An 18,697-nucleotide genomic window follows, 5' to 3' on the forward strand; every position below is an offset into this window, starting at 1 on the left:
ACAAGTTCACATTTCTTGCCACGGCAGCTTCCTGACATCTCTCCATCTGTGGTGTTGGATGAAGGGAGAGTAATGAGAGTCCTTTTTCTTTCTTTGCAAATCTAGATTAGCAGGAGAAAATACTTGTGGAGCCAGTTCCTTGGGCCTAGTTTGGTAGCGTACTCTCTGGTGACTGATGCATTTCTTCCCAGAGGAGGCCTTCGTTTTCTTTTGTCCATGTCATTTGATGTGCACATGAGGTAAAAGCTGTTGCTAAGGAACATCCTGGAAGCCAAAGCCACAAAACCACTAGCACTTAAAAGCTTTTAGAGTGCTCACACCTCAAGATGCCGCCCGTGGTGGGATAAGTTGGTCACAGAATGGGTCACACTGACACTGGGTCATCTGCTAACCTCAAGAAAACTTCCATGCAATGAGGTACACTATAAAACCACACACAGTCGCCAACCCCATGGCATATACCTCTTGGGTATTAATATGCCTCCAAAGACCAAAAGCTCAGCTAACACTATTAATGTACATGTATTTTTCCTTCTGTCTTGCTTTATGTCCTAAGACCATTGGCTCTGTGACCAATGAGAACATTCTTGTTGGTCTCCACCATCCTGATGGTGCATGTATAAGAGGTGAACTTTGGACTTCTAACGGACCAGGGATCCAAGTCTCTCTCGCTCTCCCTTTCTCTCTTTCTCTCTGTTTAGCCATGCCAGCTCTCAGGGGTGTCTGCTATGAGAAGTTCCAAACCACAGGAACCTTTGTCACGCTAACCTTTGTTGCTTGGTAGCGTGCAAAGTCCCATTCCAGTACTGTCAGCCCGGTGTCACAGATTAGCAGGTCTGTGGCTAGAGGCATCTCATGTTTGGGGGTTAGAATTTAGATTTGTTTTCATTACACCATCGTTACCACCTGTGCAACAAACATCTTTGCCTTCTCCAGCTAATTCTGAGAGTGAACTTTTGGATCGTGGGGCTACATCACCTACGTCCCCTTTGGACACCTCCTGCATCTTTGGTTAAGCCATTAAGGCATATGGGTTTGAGTCACTATTGACAGATCCTACTCACAAATGGCCAGATGATGGATCCTTTAAATTGCCTGTATTTAAAAGAAAAATGTTCTGCTTTTGGAATGTCCATGCCCATGTAGATTTCCCATACATATGCTATTAAATTTGATTTTTCTCCTATTAATCTGCCTCATGTTAATTTGATTCTTAGTCCAGCTAGAAAGACTTTGAAAGGAAGAGGAAATTCTTCCTCCCCAACACCTACCAATATTACCCTTTCTAGATGTATTTATATTGATACATAACATAATTCATTCATTTTAACTGGAATATAGTGGAATCTATGAATACACTGTATTTATATGACCTTTCAATAACAAACATCCATGTTCTGTCCAATGTTTTACTCATATAAACCCAGCCATAAATATCCCCACATATTTCTTTGCACATATGAACAGAATATTCATAGAAATATATAGTTAGAGCAGCTTATATACAAAGCTATTAGATACTACCAACTTTTTAAAATTTTTTTAATGATTTTATTTATTTATCTGAGAGAGAGAGAGAGAGAGAGCATGAGAGGAGAGTGGTCAGCAGGAAAAGCAGACTCCCCACCGAGCAGGGAGCCTGATGTGGTACTCGATCCCAGGACTCCAGGATCATGACCTGAGCCGAAGGCAGTCACTTAACCAACTGAGCCACCCAGGCGCCCCGATACTACCAATTTGATCTCCAAAGTGTTTGTACTCACTTTCCAGCCAACAATGTATCCAAAAGTTTCATTTCCTCTACATATTCATGAACCCTTTGAACGGTATCTCACCTTTTTTTTTTTTAAACGATTTACTTATTTATTTATTTTAGAGACCACACACAGTGGGGAGGGGCAGAGAGAGTCTTAGCAGACTCTTGGGCTGAGCATGGAGCCCGACATGGGGCTCAGTCTCACAACCCTGAGATCAAGACCTGAGCTGAAACCAAGAGTTGGCCCCTTAACTGATTGGGCCATCCAGGCACCCCAATATCTCACTTTTTAATTGCATTATCCCTAAACACTAATATAATGAGACATCTTTTATCATGTATGTATTTACCTTTCAGGTTTCCTGTTCTGAGTTGGATATGATCGACATTTGCCCTTTTTCCCCCTTGGTTTGCTTTTATTTTTGTTTTTTTTTTTTTAAGATTTATTTATTTATTTATTTACTTGACAGAGAGAGAGAGATCACAAGTAGGCAGAGAGTCAGGCAGAGAGAGAGGGGGAAGCAGGCTCTCTGCTCAGCAGGGATGCTGAGGCAGATGCGGGGCTCGATCCCAGGACCCTGGGATCATGACCTGAGCTGAAGGCAGCAGCTTCATCCACTGAGCCACCCAGGTGCCCCTATTTTTGTTAATGATTTAGAGAAGTTCTTTATATGTTTTTGCTACGAATTCTTTTTTTGGTTATACTCGTTAACAAATACCTCATCCAAGTTTATGCTGTGTCTCTTGGCTTTGTTTAAGATATCTTTTGTCATACAAAATGATTACATTGTAATCTAATAAATTTTTTTTTATGATTTGTTTTTTATGTATTTTTTTAAAGATTTATTTATTTGAGAGAGAGAGAGTGAGGCAGCAGGGGCAGAGGGAGAGAGAAAACTTCAGCAGACTCTGGGCTCAGCACAAAGCCCCATATGGGGCTCAATCTCACGATCCTGAGGTCACCTGAGCCAAAACCAGGGTCAGATGCTTAGCCAACTGTACCACCTAGGTGCCCGTTTTTTATGTATTTAATATCTATTTCTCTCTTCCAATGTCAAAATTATACTCTTCTGTATTTTCTCTAAAATTTTATAGTTTGGGGCACCTGGGTGGCTCGGTCGTTAAGCGTCTCCCTTTGGCTCAGGTCATGATGCCTGAGTCCTGGGATCGAGCCCCACAGTGGGCTCCCTGCTTGACGGGAAGCCTGTTCTTCCTCTCTCACTCTGCCTGCTCGTGTTCACTCTGTTGCTGTGTCTCTGTCAAATAAATAAACATTTTTAAAAAATATAATAAAATGAAGTTTTGTAGTGTTATGCCCCAATAACGGGTCCGTGATTAAAGGAGCGAGACTGATACAAAGCGAAGGTCATGCAAAGCTTTATTTCGTGCCAAGCATCAAGAATCTAACCGAACGTTCGGGGCCGCACCTCTTACAAGAGAGGGCGACCCTTGTCTGTTTCACAGTCTAGCTTTTAAGGGCAAAGACCATGCGGTCGGGCCTGGCCACGCACAGGTGGCCAATGAGATTGTAACACACACAGGAAACTCAACTGTGATGTTAGGTGACCAATTGAATTATAATTTACCCTAGTAGACATTTGAATCAGCCTATTACACCTTGATTAGGATTGGCGCCAAAAGAGTACCCAAAGGGCGGGGGCCCATACTCCTTGGTAGCTAGGGAGACAGTATGCAACCCCCTACTGATCGGATGTCTCCACCTGGCCTGATCCACCTTTGTATCTGGGCATTGTTACCCGGAGCTGGTTTCCGGGACCGCCTTTAAGTGAATCCCCTGGGGGAAGGGGAGCGAGGACAGTTCAAGGGCTAAACAACAAGGTTTTGTTTAACCTCAATGAAAGCCTCTTGACAAAATATAAACATAAAATAGGTCCTTACAGTAGTTCTACATTTCACACTTAAACATTTAATTCATATTGAGTTTGTTTTTCTTCATGGTGTTTGGTAGGCCTCCAACTGCATCTTTTTCCATAGGAAACCATTTATTCTCACTCTATTTATTGAATAGTTTATTCCTTGCCCACTGATTGTAATGCCATCTTTGTTACAGGTCTATTTCTGGGTGCTGTGATTCATTCCACTGTTTAGGCTGCTTATTTAAATGCAGATTTGGGGTTTCAACCAAAGATTCTAACTCAAACTATTTAGAATGGAATCCATGAATCTGCAGTTTTAACACTAAACTCCACGGTTCTGATGGAACAGCCCATAAACCTCACTTTTAAAAAGATAAATCCAGGAGCGCCTGGGTGGCTCAGTGAGTTAAGCCTCTGCCATTGGCTCAAGTCATGATCTCGGGGTCCTGGGATTGAGCCCTGCACTCTGTCTGCCTCTCTGCCTACTTGTGATCTCTGTCTGTCAAATAAATCAATAAAATCTTTTAATAAATAAATTAGTTAAATAAGATAATTTTGAGCTTTGGAAAACAATCAAGAATGAAAAACCCAGGGGCACCTGGGTGGCTCAGTGGGTTAAAGCCTCTGCCTTCGGCTCAGGTCATGATCCCAGGGTCCTAGGATCGAGCCCCACATCAGGCTCTCTGCTCAGCAGGGAACCTGCTTCCTCCTCTCTCTCTCTCTGCTTGCCTCTCTGCCTACTTGTGATCTCTGTCAAATAAATCAATAAAATCTTAAAAAAAAAAAAAAAGAATGCAAAACCCAGAAGGTAATATTCCATAACAGCGATGTCGCTCCTTCAAAACTGTCCTTTTTCCATGTAGAACTTGAGACCTTAATATTCAACATTACCGCCCATTTCAAGGCAATCTCACAGAAGTCTAATGAGAGAGAGAAGCTAAACGTTCTTTCTCTCTAAACTTAGAAACTCATACCACACAGATGGGTACATCTAACTTCCCCCATGGTCATTAACAGTAGACGTGACTTCACCCACAAAGCAATATTCTACTTACCACTGATGAAGATGATCTCCAGGACCAAAATGAGTCAGGCTCCTCTGGGCCCTTCTTCGGACTAGGCCCCTGACCTTGGGTTCTTGGAACCTTTTGGCCCATTTAAACCAGTTTTAACAGGAATCCTGCTGCCTCACCTTAGGGAAAATCCCCCACCCTTGGTATCTTATCACCCTGTCAAAAATCCTGTAAAGCTGGAATCCCCCTGCTGGAGATGTTTCCTCTTAGTAATTTCCCATCACCCAATCCCCCACTCTGCTCCTTGGCTATCAAAGTCCACTTGTCCTTGTTGTACCCTGAACTGAGCTCCATCCACGTTCCTGGTACAAAACCCCACTGTAATAACCCCTTGAATAAAGTCCACCTCACCATCTTTTATAAGAGTACTGAGTATTTTTTTCTTTAACACTGTACACACCAGTAAATATTCTCTGTGTAGCCCTCAGCAAGACAAAGTTCCAGGGTTGGAACCAAATTTTGGTTTTTAAAATGTGAGTTTCTGACATGGTCTCATTCCAAATTGTCAATTATATCATTACCAAAAAAACAAGGTTTCAAAGAAACATATGTAATATAAAGTTCATGTCACTTATCACAAAGTTAGACAGTCAAGTATATTAAGGATAAATAAAACAGAAGCAGTATTTACAAATTTAGGTTACATGAAACTCTGTGAAGATAATATACTTTTTTTTTAATTTTTTTAAGATGCATTTGAGTATCTTTTTTTTTTCCTTAAGATTTTATTTATTTATTTGACAGAGAGAGACAGATCATAAGTAGGGAGAGCAGCAGGCGGGGGTGGGGTGGGGGGGCAGGCTCCCTGCTGAGCAGAGAGCCGGAGGCGGGGCTCTATCCCAGGACCCTGAGATCATGACCTGAGCCGAAGGCAGAGGCTTAACCCACTGAGCCACCCAGGCGCCCCAAGAATATATACTTTTGACACACTAAAATGATAGATCTGTTCACAATGTGATAAAGGTCATAATGTTGAAGATTAAATTAAGTTCAAGGTTGTCATGTTGAGGGCTTTTAATTAAATTCAAGTGAGATAGCATTGAAAACTGAATTCAAGGTGAAGGTCAAGTGATAAAGACTTTTAATTTCATGGTTGTAGCGATGATATCAGCATAACAAACTCTCAGGCATATTAGACACACACACACACAGTAACAAGGAGGACAGGATTTCTTTAAAATGAGCACTGGGGGGGGTGCCCGGGTGGCTCAGTGGGTTAAGCCTCTGCCTTCAGCTCAGGTCATGATCCCAGGGTCCTGGGATCAAGCCCCGCATCAGGCTCTCTGCTCAGCGGGAAGCCTGCTTCCCCCTCTCTCTCTACCTGCCTCTCTGCCTACTTGTAATCTCTATCAAATAAATAAAATCTTTTTTTAAAAAATGAGCACTGGGTATTATATAAGACTGATGAATCACAGATCTGTACCCCTGAAACAAATAATACACTATATGCTAATTAATTTAAATTTTTTAAAAAGTTAATTGCTTTCTTTAAAAAAAAAAAAAAGCAAATTTAGGAATTTAGTAATGAGATTCCACCGGCTCTGACCTGCTAACTTAAGCATAGAAATAGTTAATGGAGGGGCACCTGCGTGGCTCAGTCAAGAAGCAAGAAGAGAGAGAAGTGAGAAGAGAAGCGTCTGCCTTTGGCTCAGGTCATGATCCCAGGTCCTGGGATCGAGCCCCACATCGGGCTCCCTGCTCAGCGGGGAGCCTGCTTCTCCCCCTCTCTCTCTGCCTGCCTCTCTGCCTACTTGTGATCTCTGTCAAATAAATCAATAAAATCTTTTAAAAAATAAATAAATAAGTCTTTCACTGGGTACCTTATTGCTTCATATTAACCACTTGTCTTCTGTAAACAGATAAAGAACCTGAATAAAGTGAAAAGAACGTATCCTGTTAATTCAAATATGTAGCAAGGACACAGGCATTAAGTTGATAATTTCAAAGTTGACTATCCAAAATATCCCATCATTACACTTGTCAACAGATTCTGAATCCAATTATTTTAGATAATATCACATTAAAAATTCACAACTGAAATTTTAAAAATCATCCCATTTCAAGGAATTGGAAACAAGCGCCAGAAAATACAGATCATCAATATAAAAAATCACCCTGCCTTTACCCCTCAAAATAATAATTTTGTATTTGTAATTGACCTTCTTCCTCTGGATGAAAGTGCACAGGAAACTCCTAATCCTTGTGATCTCTAATCTTGTTTATATGTCATCTATCTATCCACTTGGATCCTCATTTAACCTTGGGGGCCTGTGTTTTCAATATAAAGCTGTAACAAAGGAAAGCTGTAATTACCCAATCTCTTCCTTTAAGCTACTGAGATAAGGCGATTTACAGAAATGCAAGACACCATAAACAAAGGGATTTTCCAGAGCTCACCGAGCACAGCTTCCAGGAAGACACTGGGATAAATACTCTTTCTTGTGGCCAAGCCCCAGGGCCTGGAATCCAAATGGATTATAGGTTTCAGAGCCAGGTAGGGTTCTCATCCAGTTCTCATCTAGCCTGTGTTCTGAGAACATTGCTTAAGCAGGAGGAAAATCGGGGTGCCTGGGTGGCTCAGTGGGTTAAGCCTCTGCCTTCGGCTCAGGTCATGATCTCAGGGTCATGGGATCGAGCCCTGCATGGGGTTCTCTGCTCAGCAGGGAGCCTGCTCCCCACCCCCATCTCTGCCTACTTGTGATCTCTGTCAAATAAATAAAATCTTAAAAAAAAAAAGCAGGAGGAAAATCATCATATTACCCATAACCTTCTAAAAGATGATCAGAAGGGATTCCATTCAAACACAAATGCTGGTATGGGGTCGATGGTATTGATCCCATTACCCAGTGACTGATTACCTGGTTTCTGGATTTTCCAGATTTGCAACTTCCCCTAGGCTTTGATAGCATCAGCTTCATTTGTAGGTGAAGTATGTGGGAGAGCAAAATTACCTCAAATCGGGTACACAAAACTTCCAGCAACACATTACCGGGAGCATTATAAGCACTGTGGGCTGATATTAAAATGACATCATTGCCCAAGAGGAAACTAGTTTTAGACATGAGGACTAATCTGACTTTGAATTTGTTTAGCAAGGGCTCAGGCTCCTGAAGGCGGGACATGGAATGTGTGAGCAGTGGTGTGAGAGGTACAGAGAGGTCTGGGAATGTGGTCTTGGCCAGTCGGACCGGACCGCAGCCGTGGACCCTGGGGCAGTCAGGAGGAGGTGTGACAAGGAAGAAATGGGGTGCAGGAAGACGCGGGAATTTCCCTGCGGAAGACACTCATTCTCCAAGCCCGCCTCCCGGCTTCAGCTTGCCATCCCAGCCTAAGCTTTGAACCATTTCACTGTATGTTAGCATTTGTCCCGCTTGATAAGAAGCAAAAGTGAATGGACACCTGGATGGCTCCGTCGGTTAAGTGTCTGCCTTCGGCTTGGGTCATGAACCTGGGGTCCAGGATAGAGTCCCACGTGGGGCTCCCTGCTCAGTGGGGAGCCTGCTTCTCCCTCTCCCTCTGCCTGCTGCTCCCCCTCCTTATGCGTTCTCTCTCTGACAAATAAATACAATCTCAAAAAAAAAAAAAAGAAGTAAAAGTGAAAACGTGGGTGGTGGAAGGATGGAGTAATAATTAGAAATAAGTTGTTTCTAGCCCATGTTGAGTTTAGGGCAAGAGGGATTGCAGAGCAAACTATTAGCTGAACTGCACTTTTCCCTCCCAGGAACGGAGAGCAGAAAGCCGCACACACCAGCCGAGGAACGGGGTGCAGACGCAGGGTCTCACCCACAGCTGCCTTCCAAACAGCTGGCTTGCTGAGGTACACAGCTGGCACAACAAAGGGCACAAAGGCACATCCCATGAGGATGCTCAAAGCGAGTCACTGAACACGTACTGCCTGGCCCAAAGTCCTGTTTTCCAGATACAAACAACTGAGTACAGAAAGCATGTTAGAACTAGACCGCGGGCTTTCACAGGCACTTCTCAGGGGTTCCCAAATCTGGCATCATCTCCAAAGTCTGCTTTAAACAAAACAGATTCCCTAATCCTTAGCCCTGAAACTACTACATTAGAATTCACAGGTGTCTGGAAGTCTAAGTTTTGTTTTTTGTTTTGTTTTGTAAACAAACGACCCAGGCATTGTTATTGTTGATAATGAACCTTGTTTGGGAACCATGATTGTTCTCATTTAATCCCCTTTGTAATTTTACCCCAGTATCGGTAGTCCCATTTTATAGACGAGAGAGAGCGAAAAATCAGGACTAGGGATGCACCTGAAGTCACAAGGCTAGTAAAGACCCCCGACTGACATCAGACCTAGCCTGGTCACCAGAACATGCACCAGACCTACAGCAATGAACCGGATTAGGCACTTCACATTCTCAAATCCACTAACTACTCATGAAGAATCATTTCCCTTAGAAGACTGCTTAAGTGCACATTTTGGGAGGCAACAAGTTTTGGATGGCTTTTGTTTCCCGGGATCAGAACTCTCTTCTTCCCTGCCACATTGGGAACCAACAATGCCCCTTGCTCCCTGAGATCTGTAAGATCCTACATAAGCTCCCATCGGCAACCCATCTGATCTAAGCCTTCCGCTCTCAGGAACTGGGTGTTTAAGAACAACATAGGCTGGAGGGAAGAAGGGAGTCCCGCCACAGTCACCCACAGAGCGTCCCACCCTCTGTGGGCGAAGACCAATTTCGTTATCTCCCAAGCTCATCCAACCACCTCCCACCACCTGTGTGCGTTAAAAGGCTTTCACTTACGAATCAAACTGCTTGTATGAAGTCATTCACTCTAACCTTAAAAAAAAGTCTGCAATTGACAATCAGCGCTTCCAGGAATCTGAAATAACCAGAGTGGATACAGTTCCATCCCAAAGCAAAGAAACTATGCTTTTGTAATCCATGCGGCTTGATTATGGCTGAATGTATATTTTCCTTTAAACTCCTGAAACTAACAAGAACTTGCAGAAAACAAAGGATGGCTGGCCCTCCAGAGTGGGAACACCCAAGCCAAAGGAATCATCTAATAATGAGAATTTCAGACGATGGAGAGAGAGGCTTTTATCGCAGGCTCCAAACTTCTGCCCCAGGAACAGTGACAGACTGTGCTGTGCACATCAGATCTGCCTTGCATCTGTCACAAAAAGTTCTGGGGAAGATCAGGGTTCAAAAACACAACATTACAACTTGTTCAGATGTGCTCTCTGCTGAAGGAAAGGAGGGAGAGACGTAATAGGAGCTCACTAAACCTTATGGGGTTCTCAGAAAAATTCTCATATTTTTCTTTAGAAGAAATACCCGGGGAGCTTGTTATAACATTATATTCCCGGCTCCAACCCCTGGAGATGCCAATTCTCTGGTCTGAGTTGGGGCTGGAGATTCTCCACCTTCATCAAGCACCTCAGGTGATTCTCATGCTGGTTTTTTCCCTTAACTTTCTAGTTAAAAAATTCTCAAGTCTTATGAAAGTCCCAGGAAGAGGATAATGAACACCAGTAGACCCTTCACCAAGAGCAAACTTCCTCAGGAAAGGAACAGAGAAAACGTTTTCAGCTCTGAAGTCATGCAGACCCTGTGCCCACCTAGCGCCTCAGGTCTGCCACTGGGAAGCAGATGGATGGGGCTGTCTTCCAGTAAGACTTCACTTATCGTCACTGAACTTTAATTTTCACATCACAAAATTATGCTCTTCTTTTGACTTTTTCCAATGTGTCACCTTTAAAGATACAAACCTTATTCTTGGCTCAGAATTGGTACAAAACCAGTCAGGGGTCAAATCTGGCCTCTATGTCACTTTGCCAACCGCTGAGGAATTCAGTTCTGCTCCTAAGGTCTAAGTTCTTCTGATGATGAGCTTGAAATTGATGGCTTTTTAAAAAATATATATTTTATTTATTTATTCGACACAGAGAGAGAGAGAGGGAGAAGCAGGCTCTCCACACAGCAGGGAGCCCAACGCGGGGCTTGACCCCAGAACCCCAGGATCACAACCTGAGCCAAGGGCAGACTTTCAACTGACTGAGCCACCCAGGTGCCCGAAATCGATGACTTCTCTTATCCAGACTAATCACACTGTCCATCTTAGGAAAATTGAAAACCTTAATCTATGAGATTGTTTTCTGACAAACTCTCTGATGTATTTTCAGATAGAACATTTCACACCTTCTTACGGCTGATATTTTTGGATGCCCTGTAGGGCACAGTTCCTCATTTAGAAATCTTCATAGTTCAGTCAGTCCCTAATTTTATCACATAAAATAAAGTCTGTGTGTGCCCTTCCCCACAACACAATGGCCTGATTAGCATCTTTTTCTGCTTCTCTCTTTTTAAAAAATATTTATTTACTTATTTATTTATTTATTTATGGGGGGCGGAGAGAGAGAGAACCAGGCTACCCACTGAACAGGGAGCCCGAAAGGATCAATCCCAGGACCCTGGGATCATGACTTGAGCCAAAGGCACATGCTTAACTGACTGAGCCACCCAGACATCCCCAGCTTTCTCTTATTTTGAGGACAAATGGGTAAAAAAAACAAGACAAAACCCTCCGCCTTCCAGATGACTCCAATGACCCAGCAAGATGTGAATAGGATTTCGTTACTTGTGAACAAGGGACTGGGGATGCTTCTCCTTTTTCCTCCTTGACCTTTGGTTGAAAATCAGCTCCTGGGGCACCTGGGTGGCTCAGTCGTTAAGTGTCTGCCTTCAGCCCAGGTCATGATCCCAGGGTCCTGGGATCGAGCCTTGCGTGGGGCTCCCTGCTCAGCAGGAAGCCTGCTTCTCCCTCTTCCACTCCCCCTGTTTGTGTTCCCTCTCTCACTGTCTCTGTCAAATAAATAAATAAAATCTTTAAAAAAAAAAAAAGGAAAAGAAAGAAAGAAAGGAAGGAAGACAGAAAGAAAAAAAAAGAAAATCCACTCCCACCCGGAGTCTCTGCTTGCATTTCCAGCAGACCGGATTGTTACCAAGTTAAGACAACAGTAATGATACAAATCTGTCACCCAATGATTCCCATTCAGTCTTCACCTTTAGGGGATCTTCTCTGGTTATTAAACATGGTTTCCTAAGTATCTGAAAGCTAAACTAGAATTCTGGAGGGTCAGGTCCAACTCTGTATCACAGAATCAACAAAGACGGTCATGATGGGATCTGTATCCTTACCAACGAGGACCAAGCTGGGGGGAAAACCCACCTGAATTCACTAAGTGCATTCCTGTTTATTAAAATGCCTTCCACCGGGCTTATCCGAACATGACCTCATCTCCAAGGGAAGGAACACCTCGTTATCTGAAGCCTTCAAGCATCTATCACCTCATGGCCTGCCCCTCCTCGCTACGAAGTTACCCACTTAATGGCATGAGGATGCGTTTGTTCTCTTCTCATGAAGCTGGAGAACAGGGAAGTCCTAAAACCCCCTCCGCCATCCCCTCATCTGAATGTCAGCTGAGTGGCCACTTGCAGTCACATCCCGAAACCAGGCACCCGCCGTTCACGTTCCTGCAAGCTCTCCTCCAGCTTCAGAAGAGACTACGCGGCACACCAGGCTCAGGTGCAGAGGCAGGAACCTCACAGCAAAGACTTAAAACCCACGTCTATGGACATGCGAGAAGGCCCTGTGTTTCTCATCAGCCGGCTGATTTGCGGACGGCCACATTTCTGGAGCTCCGCCAACTGCCTCACCTGATGGAAAATGCTTGTGAACTTGTAAATCACCCTTGAATCCATTTTCCCCATAGAAGTAAAACAGATTGCTGGCTTCCCCCCTTGCCGGAAATGTATTTAAAAACTTAGTTGACCAACTTAACAATGTGAGGTGATTAAGGACTAAAAACCATATTTTAAAACTCTATTAAAAGAAGACAATAGTGAAGTGCCGTTTAGGGTTAGGAGTTCGGGAACGTAAAAATAATAGATACATGTGATTTTGCTCGAGTCACAAAAAATTACAGACTCGAGTTAAACAGTGGACCTGTTATATTAGTGCAATGGTTTTTAAACCTGGCTGTGTTTAAAAAGGGAGCTTTAAAAAAATTCCAATACCCAGGCTGCATCCCACCCCAATTAAATCTGAGGGTCAGGGTGGGGGGTGGGTCCCAGGCCTTGGTTTTTTGTTTTTTGTTTTTTTAAAGCTCCAAGGCAATTTCACTGCACAGGCTCGGTGGAAAAGGTCTCCGCTGCAGAAGAGGATCCTTGCCCTTCTGCAGCTCAGCGTTTCCCAATCTCCCTGGAGGAGAGTTTCCGTTCCTCATCCCTGCCAAGAACTTTTCCGCGGCTGGGGCTGGAAGCTGGAATGAAAAACGGCTGATCGATTGACTGAGTCACACGCATATATAAAAAATACATGCACACATATTTTTATTTATTTAACTTAGGCCCTGACAATTAGCACACAAATCAGAAACACTGAGTGCCTCAGAACTTACATAGCCTCTCCAAATCTTTAAAGAACCAAACTCTAAAAAACACACATCGAAGATATTTAAGTCATAAAACACACACACACACACACACACACACACCACGCACAAACTTTAATCACCTTCAGGAACCATGATCCAATAATATATTTAATAGGTAAGATCTTGTTCATCAATATACAAAAGAAAACGACAACAACAACCCTCAACTTTAAGACACATGCCCTTAGCAAGGGCACTTAAGAGTTAGAATGGTTTATCGGTAGCATTTTGAGGTAGCATATTTTGTAAAGTAACAGAAGTTTCAGACCTGTTCTGCAGCTTGTCCGGGACGCCGAGGGACAGGCCCTCACTCAGCCTTTGCTCTTGGGGCAGGAGAGTGAATCTGTCCGTGTTCACTGCCAAGTCAGCCTGAACTCACTTCCTACCCTCTCGCCATGGCCGTGTCTCTCATACCCTCCTTGTACTGCAGGTTTGGGGAAAAGCGAAGGCATTTTTTGGATCCTTCTCGCCCCTGGGTGTGGTGTCCTCCCTGGCTGTGGAGTTAATCTTTCCGCTACAGGCAAGTCTCACGGGCTGGACACGCACGCACCCAGGGGGAAGGGACATCGCGCATCGCGGCACTTTCTTTTTTTAACTGGCTCTAACAATTTAATTAATTAAGAGTGACCAATTCCTCTAACGCTCTGCAGAGTATTGTTACTGAATATCGCCCCCTCCATGATTCTGGCCCTTCAAAGGCTCTCCCTTTTTCCTCCCCCTGAGTACACTATTTTGGGGTATCGTTGAGCTTTCTGTAACTTTCCTGGCAGGATGGTGAGCAGAAAAGCTTAAAAAAAAAAAAAACACACACACACAAAAACGACAACGAAACCCGGGTACAGGAGCAACCCCGAGAACAGACTTCCCTTGTGCCCCTTGAAATGACCCACGTGTACAGTTCAGGAACACGGTCTTCTTTTTAAAAAAATGTAAATATTCAGCTCAGCTCTGCATTTTAAACAGAAATATACAGTCAAAACAGGCTAAGGATTAAAGCTGCAAATATGGTCCCAGCAACTTCAGACCTCGGCGGAGCTGATCATATTTTTTGCCCCGGGGGCGCAAGTTTAAAGGGATGTCAAATCCCTAAAGCCCTTTTGTCCCAGTATGCTTTCTGTCTGAAAGTTCAACCCTTGGAAGGAATCAATGTACAAATGCATAAAAATAGCACATGCCCCAGGCAAAAAAAAGGGGGGCATGAGCTGGGCCTGAGTTGCCACTTAAGACTGTCATCGAGTATCCTATACAATCTGCAAAGGCTGTGGGCCCCGATCCAGCACCCAGGGCCTCGCCGAACACGTCCGCCACCCGAGTCAACTGCTGACCCAAAGCCAATGACACAACCGGGCATCAGACTACAAGTATCCTAGGTGCTACAAAAGCTGGTCCGCTCAAGGACTCGGCCAACCCACCTCCCCCTGATGGCACCCTGTCACACAGAAGGTGAAGCTGCTTACAGTCACTAAGACACACGGAGTGGCGGGTGAGAGGCAAGAGAAATGCTCTCCGAATACACCAGCCTAACCAACCCAAATAAATTCTTCAACACTTTGTACAACTAGAAGGTGCGCGAGCTGGTATTCAAGCCATCATTTTAAATCCTTCCGTCCCCTCTCTGTATCAGACAGGAAAATGGTTCCATTGGGTTAACAGTGTCATTTTTAAAATGCCATAAATTAAATAAGTTAGTTCACATTTTTTTCTTCTTCCCCCAGCACTTAAGTTACAGTGAGTCCCTAATGTGCTTTTGCAGTCTGCATGAGCAGCTCCAGATCCCTCCGGCGGACAACGCTGGCTCGAGGACAACCATATTCATCCAGCTGCAAAGGTAGGAACTGTTCGAGCAGCCCGAGGCCCTGGCCAGCAGGACTGGTAAACAGCTTAGTCCAGGATGGTTTAAAGTTTCCGCTGAATCCCAAAAATATGGTACTCCCTTTAAAAAGAAAAAAAAAATGCACCATTTGTCCATCTAATCCTTCCAGGCAAGACCATGCAGGAGGTGAGTCGGAGGTGAGCAAAACAAAGACAGCTATGAAACAGAAAAGCTACACTTCCTTGCGTCAGCCGATGAACTCTGACCACCCACCTCTTGCCCCAAATAACAAACCACATCCCCAAACACTTCCTCTAATGTCTCCTTATTTAAAAATTATCTTAATGACACCCACTCCAGCAAACTAAGCTCTCGTAGCTTATCCCACCCGAAGAAAGCTTCTATGGCTGGACTCGTAAGAACTTCAAGAAAAAATACAAATACAAACCTTTGTTATAAAGATGAGCTGGTTTGGCTAATCCCAGAGGTACTAATGAATCGGAAATATTTAAATGCTTTATTTCTCCTCTTGTGCTCAACAGAACAATTGACCTGTACATAAAAGTCAGAAAATTGGAGGGAATTTCAAAAAATCAGCATGTATTAATTGAGTGCTTTTCTGAACTGAATACAGCAGAGAAATACTAGATAAAAGCAGAGCTAAAAACAAACAGGAAACAAAACAACAAAACAAAACCCAGATGCTTTTAGCATCTCTGCTGTTCCAAATTCAGGCTCCCTGCCCCGCCCAGGACCCACCCAGGACCCACGATGCTCCTGTAAGGTGTCTCCAAGTGTTGGGAAAGCCAAGGTCACTGAGGTCAGTTGACCCAGTGAGTGAACTGGGACTCACCTCTTTTATGGAATATATTAATAAGGGAAGCTAATTTTGTTTCAGATGCTCTATCTGTTCATGTCCTATTATCTATTTATAAAATAAATGAACAAACACCAGTTCTAAAAAGAAATAAAGTCTGTGCCCCATGGTTTGGTTTAAATTCCATGTTTATCATGCAGCATATCAACACATATACTTAAATCCGTTTGCGGATTTTCTCTTCTCCTGCCCTCTCTCTCTCTCAACTCTGCCAGTGTCACATGGGCTTAATTTCTATGGCCTCATGATTTATTTTAAGATGTTATAAAACAAGCCCCATGTATTATTTTAAGTTGTTTACAAATATTTTATTACTCTCCCACAGTTACTCTTCCACTATTCTTTTCTTCAACTTTTATATAACCATGAGTATTCATTTTATTAATGTGGGTCTTGACATGCTGACGTCATCCTAAAGCAGGGGAGACCACTCAGCGCCAGGACAGAGGTCCGACCACAGCAACCCTACAGGCCTGACCCTCTTCTTCAGGCTTGTCCCATGAGATCACCTACAGGTCCCCAGGGACCCGCATACCCCAGTGTGTGCCTAGTTCTCTAGAAGACACTGGTAGCTGCTCCATAACTTCTTAAGACTTTGTTAAGATACAACATACAGGGCCCCCTGGGTGGCTCAGTTAAGTGTCTGCCTAGGCTCAGCTCGTGATCCCGGGTGCAGGGATCGAGTCCCATATGTTGGGCTTCTTGCTCAGTGAGGAGTATGCTTCTCTCTTTCCCTCTACAGCTCCCCCTGCTTACTCTCTCTCTCTCTCTCTCAAATAAATAAATAAAATCTTAAGGGGGAAAAAAAAGATACAATATACATACAGAAAAGTATCATTAAGTGTACAGCATTTTGAATTTCTGCACATGATGTACTTACGTAAACAGCCCAGATGAAGAAACAGAGAGCTAACCATATCTGAAAAGCCTTCCTTCAGTACCCTTTACAAAAACAACCTAGTGACTTTTTAATGAGTTGGTTTTAACTCTTAAATCTATAGGGTACCTTACAGGACTGCCGTGTTATCCTAAAAATTTATGGTGAGCAGTATGCCCTGGAGGGGTTTAGGTGAACTGAGTAAATGTACCCACCATCAGCAAAAATCTTTAAATCCTTAAAGAAAATTGAGGCCTTGGAAAGGAATTCCCTAGAAGTACCTCAAAGCAGAAAATAGAGCTGTAATATTCAGCACACTGAATATTACATTCAAATAATCCAGTGACTTTATTTGAAATTTGGTCTTGTCAGGGTGCCTGGGTAGCTCAGTGGGTTAGGGCCTCTGCCTTCAGCTTAGGTCATGATCCCAGGGTCCCTGGATCGAGACCCGCATCAGGCTCTCTACTCAGCGGGGAGCCTGCGTCCCCCCCAACTCTCTCTCTGCCTGCCTCTCTGCCTCCTTGTGATCTCTGTCTGTCAAATGAATAAGTAAAATCTTTAAAAAAAAATTTTTTTTGGTCCTGTCATATGTAAAGAGCGTAAGTCATCAGATGACGGAAGATGCATTCAAAAACCAGACAGGACCTTACTCCCCAGGAAGCTTATGCTTCCCTTAGCTGCCTCACTGAACAAAGGTCTGCATGTAACTTAGTGTCTGCCACACAGCCAGGTGGCAGAGAGGAGGCTGAATTCGTCTCCTTGCCTCCAGGTAGGGTCTAACCATCCCCTCGAAAAAAAAAGTTTTGCTCATGTGCATTCTTCTTCAGAGACCAATGAAACAAAACCCATCAGGCCAGGGCTCTTACAAGAGAGACCAGATACTAGTCCACTTAAAACTGAATTGACTCCTTTCCAGTCACTTGCACCTGAGCTAGGCGGGGAATTCACAGCACAACGCCATCTGAGGGCTTATCAGTACAATGGATGGCCATGAAGGTCAAATTGTCTATAAAATTGCTTTAAACTGGAAATGAACCTTCTGAGTAAGTTAGGTGCGATATAATCGACCAAATACTAAAAAGTGGGAAAATACTGTTTAATATTCCAAAATATTGGACAATTCCCACATGAAGAGCCTTCACACCGTTTGCAAACTCCGCTCACATCCGGGCTTTCACCGAGCAATGCTATGCAGCTTAGACCATGGGCGCCAATCTGAGACGAGGAAGAAATGACCGCCTTTCAACAGCCCTAAAAGCCCACACCACAAAAGGGTGGAAAGACAAACCAAAGCTCAGAGTTAACCAGGTGTCACCTGTTGCGATGGTCCATCCCCTCTTGCAGAACAAGCGTCACCTACCTTGGAGGGATGCCTGTTCTCAAATACTCTTCCATGCGACTGACATCAGCAGGAGAGAAAATCTTTTTTTCCATTAACCGGAAGGGAACACTGCAGGCATCCACAATGAGGAGGAGGACACCTGCGTTCTGGATGGTAAAGTCGGTGCCATTGACCTGGGAACAGAGAAACGTCTGCTGTCATCACCCCGTTCCTATCTCCAAGATGAATCTTTCTAGCCTTTCCCTCCATCTTCTAAAGCCATGAATCAAATTCTATTTCCAGGATTCAAAGTGCATAATCCAGTGACTCTTTCTCCACCAACATCTGAAACCCTGCTGGTGTTCTCGCAGACTGTGCCTTTGATGGGTCTTTACTGGTTGGACTGGAAGCTCCAAGCAAAGCATGGCAGTCCCCACTCGGCTGAGTAGCGTGACTCTCACTGCAGGTGTGAGGACTCCATGCCTATCCCACTCTCTCACTGGGGTCAAAGCTCTCACACTCAGCGATCAGGTGTCAGCCTCTGTACCACCGTTCCCGCCGCTCACTTATTGTCACGCTAGTTCAGAAAAAAATATCATGCCTTCCCCGACACAGAAACCCCCCATTAGAGTTTAGGTT

The 18,697-nt window shown here is 44.0% G+C and overlaps 1 protein-coding gene across 1 annotated transcript in view; it reads right to left on the bottom strand.

The window, feature by feature from the left end:
- Positions 1 to 13,049: 13,049 nt before the first annotated feature.
- Positions 13,050 to 18,697, bottom strand: part of CEMIP2 (cell migration inducing hyaluronidase 2) — an 80,560-nt gene continuing 74,912 nt past the window's right edge. The window contains exons 22-24 of the mRNA XM_080820079.1: positions 18,098 to 18,252; positions 15,432 to 15,535; positions 13,050 to 15,103 (exon numbers count right to left, since the gene is read on the bottom strand). Of these exons, the coding sequence (XP_080676205.1) occupies positions 14,907 to 15,103; positions 15,432 to 15,535; positions 18,098 to 18,252 (456 nt within the window). The 3' untranslated portion in view covers positions 13,050 to 14,906. The remainder of the gene's footprint in view (positions 15,104 to 15,431; positions 15,536 to 18,097; positions 18,253 to 18,697) is intronic.

Source organism: Martes martes, assembly GCF_963455335.1.
Source record: "Martes martes genome assembly, chromosome: 12".
Taxonomy (NCBI): domain Eukaryota; kingdom Metazoa; phylum Chordata; class Mammalia; order Carnivora; family Mustelidae; genus Martes; species Martes martes.